Source organism: Gadus morhua, chromosome 4, assembly GCF_902167405.1.
Source record: "Gadus morhua chromosome 4, gadMor3.0, whole genome shotgun sequence".
NCBI classification, from domain to species: Eukaryota; Metazoa; Chordata; class Actinopteri; order Gadiformes; family Gadidae; genus Gadus; species Gadus morhua.
The window spans coordinates 17,310,436-17,329,959 of record NC_044051.1 but is presented as its reverse complement, the minus strand read 5'-3'; the positions used below and the strand labels follow the sequence as shown (position 1 = coordinate 17,329,959).

The window sequence follows — 19,524 nt, the reverse complement described above, 5'->3', positions numbered from 1 at the left end:
TCTATTTTTCTGTTATGTATGTTAAGACATGATTGTTGTTGCAATTTGCTTTGTCTGACAGAAACATGAGCAATTTGAAAAGCTAATCGTGAACTGATTAGCTACGAGATTAAATACAGTATTTCATCTGTGTCAAATTTTAAATATATTCCATTATAATGTGATTCAATTTAATACTGAAGATTTCCTGTCGAGGCTGGCAGTGTCGGAACAAACTTTCGAGAAACAGCTTTCACCGTTAAGGGGTAAGAGGGTAATTTATGGCGAGTGGCCCATCAACCAGCACATGTTCACTTATGCGTTTAACAAAGGGCCACTAAAGCGCTCGTAACTTACCCAGAGTAATGACAACGTCCCAGGTCTGTCAATTAGACTCATGGCAATCCTAAATATTTTAAGCACATGCAGATATGCCCCCTTCAGGGGCGTAGCCACATGGAGTATGAAAAAATAAATCCTGAACGGAAGCGGTCTAAAGAAATCTGAAATATGCACATTATTCTTATTCAAACTGTTATATGTTGACGTTATGAAAATATAACCGACAATCAGGTGCCACCCCAAATATAAGACTGACCCGAGCCGGCAACCACAGTAATATTGTCCTGGATACGCCCCTGGCCCCCTTTAGCATTATAATTGCATAGCCTACTTAACCTCCCCCAACCGAACGACCCCTCACAAGATCCCTGGGAAATGAACCATTGGATTCTTGGTCAGCGGGGGTAATAGTCCGGCCGAAGGTCGTAGCGTGTACGCTCTCCAAGGAAAAAGAATGGTGCAACATTCACGAGACATGACCCCCCCACCCCACCCCACCCTCAACATGCAGAGTCGGAGATATGTTTTTTGGTGACGGGATAAGTTACGGGGAGGTAGGGGGAGACTGGAATTAGTGCGTTTTTACGAGAGATTTCCCGCTCTGCGTCCTCACCTTCTCTGCAGTAACGTCCAATCAGAACCAATCAATGTTCAGACCTGTGTTGTCTCTGCCAGCTCTGCGCCGTCCAATATCATGTATAAATGGCTCATTCTTCTGAAAAGGAGCTTTCTTAAAGACCCATCACGTTATTGACATTTTTTCTCTGCCTTTATCTTGTTAACCTAACTCATATTAAAGGCTTGATCCTTTTTCGTCAGAATTATTTTGCATTGGTTGAAAGTAAAATAAAACCTTGGCAACCCCAACATTTTCCTGATCTGTCGTTGTAGTAGGCCTAGCCTATAAAGTATTTGTCTTCCTGTACGCACACGCGCGCGCACACAAACAACACACACACGTTATCCTGTCAACAAAAGAATAGAGATCTCTCTCTCTCTCTCTCTCTCTCTCTCTCTCTCTCTCTCTCTCTCTCTCTCTCTCTCTCTCTCTCTCTCTCTCTCTCTCTCTCTCTCTCTCTCTCTCTCTCTCTCTCTCTCTCTCTCTCTCTCTCTCTCTCTCGCTGAAGGCTGCACGCCTCTGTTTGTGTGCGTGTCTTTTTTTTTTCCTCACTCGCGCACGCTTAGTTCGAGAGTCATGAGAGCCAGGCTACTTTTTAATTTCGTTCTGACCGCACTGCAATCCTCCGCGATGCCAGTGCCACTACTGTACTCCTGCCTCGGCTGAGGCGGGCAGCGAGAGACAGCGCGGAGGAGGAGAGGAGGATGTGGGTGAGGAGGAGGCTGTGAAGCCGCCACGGTCGCCGCCCGAAACCAAATGCTTCTCCAGGGAGCCCGCGATGCGATGGGATGGGGCTCCGGACCATGATGGGTCGGATTTCCATAGGATGCTACCTGAGATGTGGCATCCTCGTGCTTTTTGCCTCGCGAGTCCAGGCTACCTCGGCGAGAGGTAGGCGAAATGTTTTCAATATGGACTTTATGGAGCCTACAGGGGGTGTTTTTAAAAGCGTATGGGGTGGCTGTTATAGCGCATCCGTTATCATGTTGTATTCATTGTTAAATATGTTCTGGAGAGGCTGGAGGAGAGGGGCGCGCGTCGCGGCGGTGGTCCTGCACCGCGCGCCCTTCTCAGAGTGAATCAAAATCATTACCGATTACGAGTGAGAAAAAGTTTCCTGGTGTGGGCAAGGTTCGCCGAAACCATGCATACACCCTACAAGTTGTGGCACTATGTTTAGTGTGAACGTGTTGTCTTGTGTAATCCTGTATTCAATAAGTCATGAACACACGACGCACCAAACCACCCGGAGCCCGATGGCTCAACGCGCTCTGGGTCTGAACACATCGGTGGTCTATGTCCACTGATGTGTCCCTGGTCCCATCTAGTTTAAAACGCTCCTACTTTATGTCCTTAAATTAGCCTTTTTCGGAGATTTGGGGTGTCTACGTTTCAAAATGTGTATTTTGTGACCCTTCTTCCACTTTGCATATGCGGACCTGGTGGCGTAAACTGGATTCAGTGTGTGCATTAAACTGAACGCGTTTGGACACGTTGCCTGGTCATCTGGGGAGGATTGATTTCACTGCTCGTTTTCTACTCTCTCGAAAGTCACTTTTGGTAAACAGAAAATCTGTCGAGCTGTATCTGTTTGACGCCGATTGTTTCCTGCTGTTTAGTAGTGCGTGTTTGCGTGATACTGTCCATTCATCTCCAAATGGCCATGAAGATACTGAATTATTTATTCCATCACAGTTTGCTGTTTAAGCATCGCCCATTACCGTCTGGTTATTCCATCTTGTGGAAACGAGTTCACCTGCAGGTGGCTAACTGGACCTTTAGGGAATCTGTTTCTGTTTCTTCTTATTCTAAAGCTAATCAGTTGGGACCCAGTCTAATTAGCCTTGACGCATTGATATCAGTTTCAACATTTGAAAGTCAATACGCGAATTATCCCAATTTATTTTTTCTTCAGGACTGTTATATATAACTTTAATTGTTACACTATAATGAGACTCTAATGAAATCCGTTTCAGCATTTTTACCTTTTTTAAGGTAATCGCTCCAGAAGGGATTCTGGGTTTAATTTGGATGTCAATCAGAAACACATTCCACACTCATTCTAGAAAGGTGCGGAGACTTCACGTCCTTTCCACCGGTCAGTGTGTATGATTTCCTGAGTGAGGCGTGTCTTTGTTGCACCCAAATCGGTGTACAGTTGTTCATAAACCACGAGGTGATGAACGGTTTAATTATTTAGAAGGTGCCACGCACATAGGCACTAGAATAACGATGAGAGGAGAGCGAGATAATGCAAACTTCAGAAAGAAGTCGACAAGACTCAAGACACTCAATCGGACGAAAGGAGAGACAGATTTATTGAAAGAGAGAGATCGGGAGTGAGAGCGAGAGCAAAAGGAGGAGAGAGAGAGAGAAAGCGAAAGGGGGAGAGAGCGATGGAGAGAGAGGTAGAGAGATTTGGTGTAGAGAAAGGGAGCGTGTGAAAAGCCATTTTATTCATTGAAAATATCACTTCCTGGGTATTGCCCTAGCTTTGATTCAACTGACATTTCACACAGATAAAAAGCCCTCGTTCACGGTTAGTTTGAGGGGGCTATATCCACCATTGTTGCTCTTCTGTCAGAGATTACTCGGTGGTCGCATTATCTGGATTCTAACTATTGAATTATTGAAAAATAACCCATTTCTCTCTCCCTCCTCTATTTCTATCCCCACCTCCGCCCTTTAGAGGGGAATAAGCGGTCAGATCCCAAGACAGGTAGACCATAGCAAGACCTGTGTCCAACTTTATAAACAGAAAACACACAAACAATATCTGTGCATATATGTAGATATGTGGTTGTTAGATCGCCAATAAGGATTGGATTCAACTTAAACCAAGCACATTCTTACGAAACCAAACCTTTTAAAAGCGTAGAATAGCAGCGAAGGTATTAAATAATTCAGATTCCCCTCCGACTCACATCTTTATGTGAAAGATGATATTGTCTTGGATGTGTCTACGGGCTGTGAACCCTGGGAGTTATGAGTACGGCGATCGCCGTTGTGTGTTTGTGTGAATGCTTAACAGTGTTAAATGGACCTGGATGGTCGTGTTGACTGTATACTGCCACTTAAAGTGTGTGGGTGCTTGACTGTGGGCATACGCGCATGTTTATGTGTGTGCGTGCGAGGGTTTTTGTGTTGTGCCCAGCTCCGTCCTTGTACATCCTGTGGCCTTGGCGCTGTCGCTCTCTTCCTGTTGATAGCTCGCATTGTGCTTCAAACCGCACTGAAAAGGGGAACCTTGGAGAGGCTAACGGTCCGCATCCACAATTCACACGCTGCTGCACCGCTGCCTGGCTCAAGGGTTCATCCCCCATCCCCCAATAACCCTCCCTGAAGCTCAAGCACAAAGAAAGGATTCACACCATTAAACGTCCCATGGCATGCTACTTTATGGATGCTTTAATATAGATATTAGTGGGCCCCTGCCAAAATATTTGAAGACGTTTCCGAAATTCAGCCGTGGTGCAGAATTAAAGCCACTACGAGCCAGTTGTAAATTGAGCTTTCTCCAAAGGCGCTGTTTCGGTGTCTGTAGCTTTAATTCAAATGAGGAGGAGAGTGGCGGGTCAAGGAGGAGGTTGGGGGTGTAGCCCTGAGCAGCTTGCCGCCACGGTACCGTGAGCTCTGTTTACAGTGGATGTATCGCAATGGCGAGGCGCAAACAGCCTTTGGCCATGTTCTGTAAATATTCTATAACACTCCGGGTGCTCCGGCGGGAGTCCTGGAGCTCTATATGTAAATATCAGATTATACATAGATATCTCATATATTACATATTATAACGGCCAAAAGCTGTATGCGCCTGCAGACGATATTATGAATCTCAAACGACTGCGTCAGGTTCTCGGACGTCTCTGGTTCCTCCACTTCCCCATCAATCTGAAGTAGACCGACCCACGCGTTGCCTGCTGCCCGCTGCCGGGCGGTGGTGCTTCGCTGTGGTGCTGCCCCGCGGCAGTGGGCAGCGAGGCTCCGGCGGGAGAAAATCCCTGTCTCCTCGATGTCGCAGTTCATGTACTTCAGGGATTCAAAGCCAAAGTTCCTTTCCCCCAATTCCTTCTCAACCATGGCTAAGATAACCCCAACTACAGTCTCATGGAAATACCAGAAACGTCAAGGAACCGACGTGTCATGCGCCATAACCGCAGAACGGTTATCCAAATAACTAATGCCGCGTTTCCACTGCAGGGTGCGGAACGGATCGGATCGCAAAGGTGCGGTAGGGAGGGGGCGGTATAGCCCAGCTCAGTTCCGAGGTCGCGTTTCCACTGCCGACAGTACCCTTTGTGGTAAGCCGGATGTCGATCGCCGCGGCAGCTACGTAAACATCGTAAACAACGTCTTCCTCCCCAAGAATGCAGACGAACGTCTCCACCTCCTTGTTCGCCCAAGCAAGCGTTTTTCGCGACATGTTAATTGTAAAGAATAATACCTCGAGGCTACTGTTTGTTTTTATCCCCGCGTCACCCGGAAGTGATGATTCTGTCGACCAATCAACGGAGGGGGTGTGTAGCTAGAATTTCCCGGGACCCTTTCAGGCGTCTCGTCTCGTTTTCGGTACCCCAACGGAGGAGTCCCGAGAACGAGGCCGGAACGGGTACGGCAAAGTCCGGGTCACGCCCACTTTTGGCGGTGGAAACGCGACCCGATCCGCACCTTTGCGATCCGATCCGTTCCGCACCCTGCAGTGGAAACGCGCCATAAGTGTACAACAATTGCCTTACAGTGTGTGTAATCACACACACACACACACACACACATGGCTAGGCTAAATTCTCTGGGCTGGCAAGGCAGAGAAAGCGGAGGTGGCAACTCCCCTTATGACGACATAAGGGGGAAAATTCCAAAACGGCGCGTCTGAGCTTCGTTTTTTGAAAGGCGGAGCAGAATGCCTCGTGTTCGTTTTACACCCAACACAATTTCTAGCTACTGGGGGAGCATAGGTAGGCTAGAGGAACTCATATTAATGTTAGAAAAGCTCAGAAAGTGAGATTTTCATGCCATGGGATCTTTAATGAACATTTCACCGACAATGAAATCCTCGTCTCATCTTTTCACCTTTAGCAGTTGGTAGAACTTCACGTTTCCAGGAGATGTATTTATATATATATAAGTCCACACGTAACTATATATGTATTTATATATGCATACAGGATGATACTATACCTAGTAGATGGCGGCCTTGTGTGAACATCCTGATCTTGTGAGTACATGTTCTGTTTCTCTATGCAGATCTGTCTGGCCTCAATCCCTAGGAAAAAATGTCAAAATTATAGGAACAATCAGCACTGGGGGGGCAAACCTACAGATCAATCAAAACTGTCTTCATATGAGAAAGGCAGAATAACAGTGTTTAAATACTCAATTAAATCTGCCAGAAGGCTTTTGTCAGAAGGAAATGTTTTTGCTGTACTTGCAGCCGGATTCGGAAGAGCAAAGAGCATGAGCGCCACTCTGATTTGACGAGTCTTTGAACAGTTGAAGGCAGATTTGGTGATAGGGCAACTGATATTCATTGCGAAACACAAACTGGATTATCTTGATTGGCTCTATATATACTACAAGATTTTTATTTTAGATTGTGGAAGAACTAAATTACATTTCATATTTATATAAAAAGAAATATATATATATATATATGTTTATACCGTTCAAAACTTGCTGTAGGCGGCATGTTGCTGAAGTGGCTGTAAAGTGACGTTTTGTGGCCAGGGCCTTCTGTACCAGGCGAGATCGCGAATTGTTTGGGGGACGTCAGGAAGATAACATAGCGAGAGAGAGGGAGCCTGTGTGTGTGTGTGTGTGTGTGTGTGTGTGTGTGAGAGTGAGTGAGTGAGTGAGTGAGTGAGTGAGTGAGTGAGTGAGTGAGTGAGTGAGTGAGTGAGTGAGTGAGTGAGTGAGTGAGTGAGTGAGTGAGTGAGTGAGTGAGTGAGAGAGGGAGAGATGGTGTAAGAGACTTGCGAAACAGGAGACTGGTGTGTTGAGATCAAAAATGGTTCAAACACCTTGAACTCATCAAAACCTCTCTTCCCCCTAGGGGGCGCAAGTAATGGTGTTGCTAACAACATCAAAGTTCAAAGCAGAGTGAGTCTCACTAGAATCATATATTAAAAACAATTACAAACTACCAAAAAACACAACAACAGCTAACACGATCGCATTGGCATGATTATTTTATGACACATTATCCTATTAAAGGGCAGATAAACCCCCGTTTTAGAAGTAGAACTTCCGCGAACTTGTTTCTACCCTGTGATGCGAGAGCAGTCGTAAAGCTTTTAAAACAACCCACACTTCGGTTTCCTGATGCAAGGGGTTCTGTCAAACGGCAAAGCCCACGTCGACCTTGCTTGTGCAGAGTTTACCGCCGATTGAAATGTAGCACTCTGGGAACGTTTTTTTTTAGCCCCAAGTTCAGACTTCTTGAGTAGAGATGCACCGATCAACCGGCCGCCGATTAAAAAAGCCGGTTTTGTATCCAATCGGCCACAATCGGTGACCTGCCGGTCACTGTCGTAATTTCCGGTTTTCGGCCGATCAAACTCACCCGCATGCGCGGTGCGTAGCAGCTCAAGGCGCCCAGAGCGCGGGAAGAAAAACATGTCGCTGATTTGGACTTATTTCACTGTGTGCCAGGACGACCCAAAACACGCTGTTTGTAATGCTTGCAAGTCAAAAATAAGCCGTGGGGGATCATGTTGCTAGGTACGCGTCCTGCGTCCCTGACGCATTCAAATCTGAAAGGACGCACTAAACTCACTATCCATGCGTCCCGGGGACGCATCTAATTTTCCCCATGAAAAACGATACATTGTGAACATTAAACAACTCGTGTTTAATCACAGTAACTGGCCAAAGAAACCTTCTTGTGAGCAGACCAGACAAGCACTGTTTCAACCCTCTGCGCATCTACTCGGCGCAGACGTGATCCCCTGTTCAAAGTATCGCGACATGCTAATTTAGCCGCTACCAAAACAACTAGCTCGTCACCGCTGATTTCATTTCAACAATTAAAAATACAAACTTCATAGTAAATAAACCCACGTTTCCACTGCTCGATGCTGTGCTCATTCGTGTCGATTATGTTGTAACGTTTAGGGGACGTGCTGTAATGAAATAAATGAAACATAATCCGGTGGTGGTGATGAAAACTACATTGAACGGCAGCCTACATATTGTTATGCCCAAACGGCGCCTGCGCATACATCGCGCTTCCAACGAGATCCCGTTTTTCTCGAGAAACAGGCAGAGAAGAGAGAACGCAAAAATACCACCAAAGAAAAAGATGAAACCTATTGCAGGTCAGCAAACTATTGCAGCTGCATTTTCTGTCCCCACTACCTCTGCACTCCTCCCTGACTCTGATCAGCCTAGAGAGAGTACCTCAACATTGCCTGTACCTACTTCTGCCTCCCCCTCTACTGAGCCTGATGAGCCCACTGCAGAAGAATTGCCTCAACCTTCTACATGTTCCTCCCAAAAAAAGCGAACTTTTCTGAAGCAGTGGCTCACCACATACAAATGGCTGCGCTTTTCAGATGACAATTTCATGTATTGAGTTTAACACTATTAATTTCATTTAAGAAATAGAATAATAATAAAAAAGAAACACATTTTTTAAACTGGGGAGTCGGGACCCATTGAATTTCTCAGGGACCCACCCAACTCGCCACCTGTGGGTCCCGGGGACTCACTACATTGAAAACCTATCAACATATTATATGATTATAATTATTTCTTAGAAAATCGGTATCGGAAAAACCGGTTTTGGCAGGTCAGACCTCCTTAAAAACCGGAAATCGGTATCGGCCAAGAATTTTGCAATCGGTGCATCTCTATTCTTGAGCGTTAGAGACTTTTCCACCTTTACCAAATTTCTAGTCAGAAAGATGACAGAGATGTTTCCCAAACACTTTGTGAGGCCCAAGCGCAACAGCTTTCAAGACGTTTTTTTTGTTACCTCTGTAACGTTTTCTGTATCTTTTTTGCATAAAACGCAAGCAGTCCTTGTCCGATTCTCTAGCATCATCTCCTCATTAGGAGCCATTGAGCCTCAATCTGAGCTCCCAGCTGACGGAGCCTTGTTTCCTTTCATTTCGATTTAGATTTGAGCTCTCTCTCGTGGGCCTTGGCGGAATAACACCGTATTGCATGCAAACACACACATGCACTCACACACATGCGCACGCATGGCAAAGTGCTTATAGCACCCAGCAAAGCACAGGGCATACGTTGAATGAAACGGAAAATACATTTCCAGAGTGCCTTTGAAGATGCCTTCTTGGATTGCTCCTCCGTAAAGGAATATACGAAGCACTGGCCCTTGCAGAAAAGGCGGGAATCTCACAGTACATCATGACGTAGAAAATAGACAAGGTTGAAGATGGTTCAAACGCTTTGTATCCATAAAATATATTGGTCCATAAACATTAAAGGCAAATAAGTACTCTAGATATACCCAATTTCAGTTATCAACAGACTCACATTCTCGTTTTCACTTCATCAACTCACAATACCTTAAAGTGCTGCTCTAAGTACAATCTACAGCAGCTATTTCTGAACTATTTGTATTTGTTAAAAGTGCCTCACCAAACATTTGTTGTGTAGCATCCGCACACGGCACAGGTTACCGCGGGAGGAGATTATGACTTTTGGGGAGCTAATGCTAATAATGACGGCAAAATTTGCCATCTTTCAAATAAGCCATTTAGGTCTAAGTTGATCAAGGGAAGTAAAGAGAAAATCCCCCTAAATCTCAACAGACAAGACATGGTTTGTTACAAGTTCACGTGTGCATCCAGAGTATTCTAATGATATGTAGGAGATCAAGGCTTATGCCATTCTGAGATTCCGCTTGGTGTTTAGTAGTTTCAAGTCTGAAGCATACTACTGTCGAAGGCTTTATTCTCAATTGAAATTACTTATTTGAACATATATACTACCTGGACATGTTTACGGGGTGAAACAGATATGGTAAGGGTCAGGGAAAGACCCCCCTTGATTATTCACTAGGGGGCTCTTAAACAAGGTAGAGAAAAACTATTTTCTAGTATATTCAGACCCCTATACCCAAATCCCCTCTCTTTCTTCCCTTCTGTCTCTTCTCTGTTCATCTTTCCTTAATTTATTTATTTAGTGTGCTCTTTCATGGTCTTTAAACCATTATTTATGCATTTTATTCCTTGTCTTTCTTCCTTTTTCTTCATTATTTATTTTTCTCTCTGTTTTCCTAACCTCTTTCTTTCTTACTTTTTCTTTCTTTCTTTAAGAAGAAGATAATAACTTTATTTATTTCATCCCATACATGGTAAATTAACTTGTTACAGCAGCCATGGAATATAAAATATGCAATAACAAAATAAAGTGTGGGTATCCAACAATAAATACACAAGATAATACAAAATTAAATTAAAAAATCACACAGCAACTACCCAATAAATGCGTCCAAGAGGTGCCTCACTACAGAATAAATACTTAGTCACACATGTACTTTCCTTCTTTCTTTCCCTCTGTCCTCCCTTCTTCCGGTCTGGTCGTTCCTCTGCTTTTTCCTTCTCCCCTGACTTTCTCCATGTGTACGATGGAGCGCTCTGTCCAAAGTCTTCCCCCTAAACCCAGCCAATTAGCAGCAGCAGTCCGTTTAATCAATCGCTGTGATGGGCTGAACAATGCTCTGCCCATTTTTCTCTGCCCATTCCGCTTCTTGTGATTCCTATCAAAGTTATTTGGCACGAGTTCAACCCGTACAAGCGCCTTAATTATTAATATCCTTTAGGTTACGCCCATGCATTTACTTACCATGTAATACACATGAATGTGTGTGTGTTTTATATAATCATTAGTCCAATACTAAAGCAAGGTTATGCTGCATAAGTTTGATCAGTTCACCCTTCAGCCAAGGGCTTGGGTTTGTCATTAAGACTGATAACATCGAGGCAGGGCATCGATGTGGCCGCACGGAGCTAAGAGCAGTCCTCTCTTACATCACAAACACAGGGATCAATACACATCTGGGTCCTTTCTGCCCCCTTCATCTCCAACGGGGGGGTGCGGACGGGACCACCTTTGACCAGCAGAGGACAAGCCCAACTTCAACATGTGTGTGTGTGTGTGTGTGTGTGTGGGGGGGGGGTGGAGTGTGAAGTGTTTTAAAAAGGGTTTACATTCAAACGACAATGCTTTCTAGATTCCACACATGCATTCATAAATACATACATACATACATACATACATACATACATACATACATACATACATACATACATACATACATACATACATACATACATACAGAATAGGAGAGGGCTATGTGGACCTTAACAGGATCTTTAGAAAACAGGCAGCTCAGCTTCATTGTTCTGGGCTGAAAGGAGGAGACCGTACAATTAATTAACCCAGACAACACGCCGCTATTTACAGTTCTCCTCAATGGCAAACGGCAATTCCATGCAAAGGAAGAATGTGCAGCTTCTGATCCATGATGATAAGCATGCTGTATGCTGCTTCTCAGTGGTAGGATGTTTCTGGCTAGGGAGGTTTGTGTGTGCGTGTGTGTGTGTGTGTGTGTGTGTGTGTGCGCGTGTGGATAGCTCTAATCCACAACTAGAATTTGATAAAAGGAGAGGATAAAGAGAAGGATATGAACCTAATTACCAATCGGGCGATCCTGAGACATCTAGAATTGGTTACGGGCAATTTTCTCCTTTTGTCTCGTCTTTTGGTATCTCCAACCCGTGCGAATTACTCAGTGACCAGCCCCGGCTTGATTGTAATCTTTGGGTAAGATGAGGCGGTGAGAAAGCGTGATCGAGACAGAGAGCGAGAGAGGGGAGAGAGGCGGGGGAGAGAAAAAATGAAAGTGAAAGTAATGGAGTGGGCTAATCGATGCCAAGCAGTCGAGGAGCGCTGGGGATTCTTCTGTTTTTTCTGTGATCATTGCATCCGTGAGTGCTTTAATTAGCCGCCTCAGGAGGCGGCTAATTAAAGAACAGTGTGGAACGGCCTAACTAGGTGCCTTTTAAAACTAGCTAGCTTGCTGGTACATCAAAAACGGGCTCACTAGTCTGTTCCCTCCAAAACAGGCTCACTACTTTGTTCTATCCAAAGCAGGGTTAACTATTTTGTTCCCTCCAAAACTGGCTAGCTAGCTTCTTCCTTCCAAAACTGTCGGGTATCAGAGTTGTTTAATACTGATATTTTCTGCTGGGTTCAATGCTTGCCGCTCACGAAACATAGACCATGTTTTCTTTTGACGAGGTGAGAAAAAACCTGCACTGTTCTTAAAAGCGGACCATTGTTCGTCTAGAGAGAGATTTGCGTGCCCTGACTCTTTAAGGGTAGAAATACCTTTATTTTACGATCTTTACACGGATATAATTGTCATGCAATCGTGACAAATAGGCTAATATTAATTATATTAATTATTATTACCATAATTATTTGATTTATTTATTCTATATGGTTCTTGAGGTGGTTGCAAGACTGGATGTTTGGCTTAATCGAGGCGCTTTTTAATCCTACGGTTTGATAATGTTACCATCGGATAATTTGCACCTGTATCTTTAGCGTGAGAAATGTCGGGGGGGGGGGACGTGGAAACCCATCCTTCATGGTACTTTGTCAGCCCATTACCTCCATTTGAGGAATGAGGCCTACATATCCGTGCATCTTTAATAACGATAAAAGATGACAAAAAGCGGTGTCTCTAGACATGCACACCTGCCATTTATTTTATAAATCATATCTTTTGAAAAAAAATCAAGTCATATGGATTGCTGTGGATAAGTTTATTTATTTTAAATAATTACCATTAGATTGTATCAGAAACCTTGCTTGATATGAATCATAGTTACTATCCGGCAGAATCGGCCTACATAGGTTCAATTCAGCATGCGTCCATAATTCCTTCCACATCCTATTGGACCGATGTACACATTGAGCAGAAATGTTCACAGGCAAGATCCATAACAAAATCCTCTATCCTCTAAAGACATGTTCAGAGCTCTAGTTGAGGTGCAGTGGTGAAGCTAACCTGAGGTTTGTCCATGGCCCTGCGGCTTCGGTGAGGGTTTCAGTTCGCAGTAATATATACAACCACCTGATGCCGCCGTTTCAATTCCATTCAAAAAGCTTTATGGAACTACCATTGTTGTGTGTTACCGATGTAACAGTATTACCGATGCATTATATATATATATATATCTTTCTTTTTTATACCTGATGGAGGTATGTTTTATTTCCCTAAGAGTAATAATTAAAAAATATATATATATTTTAATTATCATTATTATTATTATTATTATTATTATTATTTGTATACATTGGTAGTCAAGGCGGGGCCCTATTGTTGTAAAGGCGGCCGCCTTAACCATTCAGTGCTTGGGGAAACATTGGCTATAGCGGGGCTATAGTGTCTCATCCTAGCTTGACTTCACACACTGTATTGATTATTATCGTAATCATATTGTTTTTAAAGGTGCTGTAGGCTATAGGTAAGAATTGAGAGCAGAAAAGCACAGAAGTGTTGCATCTCATGCTCCTTCCATTGACAGGCAAAATGGAGCCCCCGAACCAATCATGGAAGAGATGCTATCATCTGTCAGAAATTAGCCAGGATTAGTTTGAAAGCTATATTGACCCATACAGAGGCCGGTACCATCAACAAACAGAAACAGATATTCTCAAAGCGCATTTCACTCAATAATTGATGAGCCATTTTTACAAGTCACACTCGTTCAATAGCTTTTTAAACCTTAGAGCTGCTTTTACAGAGAACAACACACAGAGCCAGAATGTATTGGCTCTGCTTCGTAACGGCCTGGACTCCATTTTGGAAGCCCTGATTCTGAGAACATTATTTCCCATCTGACATGGTGGTGTGCTTCAGGCTGTACTCAAGTATCCTCGTTCACCACAAGATACGACGTAGCTACTGTGGTTGAACAGGACGTTCCTCTCAGTGAAAACACTGCATGGCCTCCCTTCTGGAGTAGGCTGCAGGCTCCAGGCCAGCTCAGCAGCAGGTTGCAGAGGTCAGAACAATACGTGTGGTCAGCTAAACCCGGATATACATTCAGCACTTTCTCTCTTCTTCAGGATTTTTTTTACTTTAAAAGGGAACTGTGTGTGTGTGTGTGTGTGTGTGTGTGTGTGTGTGTGTGTGTGTGTGTGTGTGTGTGTGTGTGTGTGTGTGTGTGTGTGTGTGTGTGTGTCTTTGGGTGTGTGTGTGTGTGTGTGTGTGTGTGTGTGTGTCTTTGGGTGTGTCTGTTTGTCTAGCAGTTAAAAAGTTAATAGCAATAACACCTGTTTATTTAAACATTGAGCTAATCTTGTTTGTGTTCAATACATTCAACACACATTTTCCAAAAAGGGCTGTGATGTGCTGGAGATTACCCAAAACAAATAAATCAATGATTTGCATGCTTACTACCCGGTACACTGTCACAACGGCGACTGCAATAGGACATGATACCGCATTATAACATCGGAAGGGAAAGCCTTGCATAATGGCCAGATTGTCCCCTCAGCGAATGTGCAGTCTCACCTGGTACCAACACGCCTCTCAATATGTCTTTTCACTCACAGCTTGTGATCCAATTTTCCGGTGGCTTATTATGCAAATGACCTGAACAGTGCATCGGCAATCTGCATCTCGCCCACACATCAAAACACTACGTCTGCTTCTCCTCTAACTCGGGCTCCCGTACGGCGCAACACGGCTCATTAGAGACGTCACTAATTCAGTTGGACTGTTGGCTCTTTTTTCTCCTTATAAGGCAGGAAGGAAGCTTCTGGAGGAGTGGCTTTGTGTGCCATGAAGGGTTTTCCTTGTCTGGTCGGCCCGTCGGGCTTCAGACTGAATGTCACATCAGGTTCCTGGTATATAACCTGGGATGTTCACATGGGCCATCACATGGGTGATGGGGTGGTCAATATCACTGTTTCATGTAACGCCGGATGCAACTACTCCTTTCTACCACTTTCAGTTGGTTTCATTGAAGCCGTTTGGTCAAACACTGACAATTCAACACATTGTATCAAATTCATTTTTCAACCGTTTACCTTCGTTCAAAACATTGAGCAAATCTACACACTTGTATCTTCAATAATATCTCAACGAAATTTCAATAGCTTTTATTCTTTTTTCAGAATCACAGTTTTAGGTGCTCTCATTGATTTCTGTTGACAGAGCGTGAGGACGTTCAGGCACACACACGCGCAATACCTCCGCCATTCTCTTCAACACACACACAAGCAATGGCTCTACCATTCTATTAAGAGACACACACACACACACACACACACACACACACACACACACACACACACACACACACACACACACACACACACACACACACACACACAGTGTTGTGCCTGAACGCGTTCATTGAACGATAGTTTATGAAATCGTTCATATTTTGGGCGAACGTGAACTGAGCGTACTGCATTACTGCCTGATGAAAGTTACGGTGAACTCGTTCATTCTGGTGTCTGTGAACGGCATCCTCACTCGGTTTAACTTCGTTCAATAGGGGGATTATTTGTTTTTCAACACGGCGGATGCGCGCGCACAATGATCGCCAAAAGAAAATTTGTTTGACCGGTTGCCATGGTTATCTCTGTGTGGTTAATTTGCAGTTGCGGTGTTGTCAGCTTACTGTTACATTAAACTGTAATCAGAAAACGAGGTTATATGCTATAGACCCTATAGTATCTGTGGTATAAAGGCTGGGACAAATTTCCAATTATAGATATGTACACTTTATTTTAGACCGTCGCGATTCCCATTTAAACGAATGGCACGGTAATTATTCCTCAAAACGAGAGCTGGTAAATTGTGAAAATGTATTAAACTGTAATCAGATAAAGCGGTTATATGCTATAGACCCTAGATGAATTTCGAATTATAAATATGTACAATCCATAACGTTAGCTCTCTGGCGCGATCAGCAGACTAGAATACCTCCTAGATCATTGATTGTTGGCCGGAAATGGAAAGGGGTGCTATTTACGTTTGGTTGTAGTCTTTTCGCTTTGTTCTTCGTCCCAACAGTAGGGCTAGACGAGCAATGAGTCTTCCAACAGAAATCAATGGGATTTACAAAATGCGCTCAATGTGCAATAAAACACGATAGAAACTGTATTTCACTACGATACTTGATTCAACCACTCTATTGAATCCTAGACAAACCAGAAATGCAGAAAGGGGGCTCAAACACGCACACCCCCCCACACACACACTCACACACAGGCTAGGGGGCTCAATGCAAAATACCGTAAAAAAAAATAATAGCTCACAGCAACATATTGAAAATAAGAATTATAAACTAGTTCATTTTTGGAAATGTGAACTGTACTTTGAACTAGTTCACGTAGAAAAAGTGAACTTTCCCAACACAAACACACAAACACCCACACATACACACAAAGTTTTTCAAAGTGACATGCAGCGGAGTATGATGTCATTTCGCCGTGCGAGCAGACCAGTAGGCCTAGTTTTCGAGGCCCTCCCCTCTCCTCTCATAGCAGTGAGCGAATACGGCAGGTCAGCGCTACAGAGTGCATTTCCACCTGTGCCAGTTAACTTCAATTACAATTTCCGGGGCTTTTTAAGCTGTAAAAGGAGCCACAACACCACACACAGCGCTGTTTTTCCGTTAATATATTTTTTTTATTAAGAATAATTTAAAAAAAAAATAGCCTAAAGTTTCTACAGTCAAATCCAAACGCCATCTATAATAATGATTGTGATGATGAGGATTGAGATGACGATGATGACAATGAAGAAGGTTATTATGATGATTCAGTGTTTACTTACACATTATTTGGATCACAACGGTGCTGCAGCGCGCCGCTTCCTATCGGTGCTAGGGGTGGCAATTGACGTGCGTGAAATGCGCACCGCAGCGCTTCGACGCCAGTTTGTGGCCGGCTATAGGATGATGAGGTGTCACAAGCTGTTCGACACATGCACACGCATTTGGCCCCCCCACCACTGAAATCATTCCGGCGCCACTGGCCAGAGCGTGAGCAGGGCTCCAGACAGCGACCAAATGGTTGCATTATGCAACCAAAATTTGAGAGTGTGCAACTGAATTTTACATCTGGTCTCACATGTGTGACCAGTGAATTTGTCATTTTTTCATTTTTTTTACACGTTAAACGGGGAAGGGGTGCGTCAACGAATCCGGAATCTGTAGCAGACCAATGAGCAGGGGCGGACTGGCCATCGGGAGGTTCGGGAGATTTCCCGAACGACCGGACGATTTCAGGCCGAGCCGTCCGGCCGTAATTCTTTTAGATTATTATTATTTTTTTTATTAATATATATTTATATTTTTCTTTTTGTTGTAAAAGATGTAAAAAAAAATGAAAAAGTTAAGTAAGCCGTGATTTGGGGTGGCCTGCTGCCGGATATTTACTTACAGCGCGAAACGGAGCTCTTGCCTGACGGTGAAACGGGGCCGATGTATTACTGTCAATTTAGAGGGGGGAGCACCCCCACAGTGTATGGGGGCAAAGCGAGCGGCCAAAGCGAGCGGCCGAACGGCCCCTCCCAACTTGGAGTGCTCCTCGGTCTGTCATTTCTGATTGGCTCAGCCTGACACACGGCCGTGTCACTTACTTCTCGTTGATCTCACTGAAGTTACACAGAAATACGAAAATGTCAAAAAGGAAAAAACGTGGTGGAGAGGAAAAATAATTGGGTGGCGCTCAGAAGATGAGGTTGAAAAGGAAAAAAATGTTAGAGCAAGACGCAGCCAAATGTGCTAAATTAACCGACCTTTTCCGTGGAAAAGCCAAGGGTGACGGCGACGCCCCTGTCAGCGAAACCAATGGTTAGGCGGGAACAGGACACAGCAGCATAGCTATGACAGGTGCACTAGCGAGCATGTTTGGCAATATAATAATGACTTAAACTAATTATGGAAGTACCAGAGACGTCGGAGAACAATTCATAATATTGTAATGCCCACGGAAGAGGCAGTGAATGAAGTATTGATTAGAGAGCGATTTATTAGATACCACCGCTAATAAACCATTGGAACACTTCAACACCGGTAACCACAGCAACGCACAACAAACCCCGGCCCGCCCCCATCTCCCAAACCCTGTGTATGTGTATGACAATTTTTTTCCACTAAAATAATTGTATCTTGCACTATTTAGATCATTTTCAGCCTTGATTTACCTTTCTAGGCACATGCAATTTCTAATATTTTGTACATGGACAAGATTGCTTATAAAATATTTCCCAGTGATCTTCACAATATTCTAAACACATGCACATCCCAACATTGACATGCCGTTGCAATGCACATATCCACGGATAAGGACTAGTTTTTATTATTTTACACCATGGCATAATTCTACGCGCGCTATTCGCGCGGTATCATAAAAGGCCTCTCCATCCCAAAGTCCCGGGCCAAATTTTTGGGCCAGTCCATCCCTGCCAATGAGTGTGAGAAGGATAGGGAATTGCCACTGTTAGTGGCTAATTTATGGAGGGGGAGGGTCCTAGGGATTAAATATAGAGTGTGCATAAACGTCTCTATGGAGGAGACAGATTTCACAACCTGCTACATGTGTTTGAACAATTCGCAAACTAATGACTCATTCTTCCGACCTGCGGCTTTATGTGCCAGTACCAGAGTCCTGAGCGGGTCTTATTTTGCAAACCCGCAGCCGCCCGTACCCGCAATACTTAAAACTGCATCCCACCTGTGTTCCGACGGTAGCATGACTTACATTCCGCACCCGACCCGACCCGCTATAAATTGATATCGACACCCGACCCGCACCCGAAGGAAAATTAGACACATTAGACAGAACGCCGGGGAATTTCATCATGTGATGTTTGGCCTGGTGCTTTAGATTGCTGTGCAAAAAAAGCACAACATCCATTGGTGACGGAAAAAACGCAACAATAGGGAAAGATTGAAGCACATCACTCTGTCTATAAATAAATATAGACAGGGTGATGCGTCTACTTTTAGGACAGATGCCATCTCTTACCTTATTTTAGAAGTCTTGTTTGTTTGCCAGTATTGTTTTGTAAATCTAATCAGATTAACTAGTTCATTAAGGTTATCAAAGGCAAGGCAGGGCAAGGCAACTTTATTTATATAGTACTTTTCATACACAAGGCAGACTCAAAGTGCTTCACATATAAACATTGTCATACAATAAAATAATAGATAAGTAAAAGACATATGCAAAGAAATGGGTAAAATAGAAAGTTAAAAAGGCATTTTGTATTAAAATAGAAAATAAAGGCAAAGTTAAACAAGCTTTTGTATTTGAAAAAAAACAAAAAGCACACAGTTTGCGCGTGCTCTGTGTGTGTGTGTGTGTGTGTCAACTAGAGCCCGACCGATGAAGGATTTTTATGGCCGATACGATACAAATATTTGGTGATTTAAAAATTGGATATTCCGATATATATGCCGATATATATTTTTAAAAGAAATTCCAGAAACGCGTAACAAAACATAAACAGATTTCCCTAACATTGGTTATTTATGAGTCCTCACTAAAATAATAAGGTAATACAGTTTATAAATAAACTTTAT

At 43.7% G+C, this 19,524-nt stretch overlaps 1 protein-coding gene across 1 annotated transcript in view; it reads left to right on the top strand.

Annotated features, from left to right (window-relative positions):
• Positions 1-1,449: 1,449 nt before the first annotated feature.
• LOC115541849 (netrin receptor UNC5D-like) overlaps positions 1,450-19,524 on the top strand; it is a 156,629-nt gene continuing 138,554 nt past the window's right edge. The window contains 1 exon segment of the mRNA XM_030353736.1: positions 1,450-1,831. Coding sequence (XP_030209596.1) covers positions 1,729-1,831 — 103 coding nt within the window. The 5' untranslated portion in view covers positions 1,450-1,728.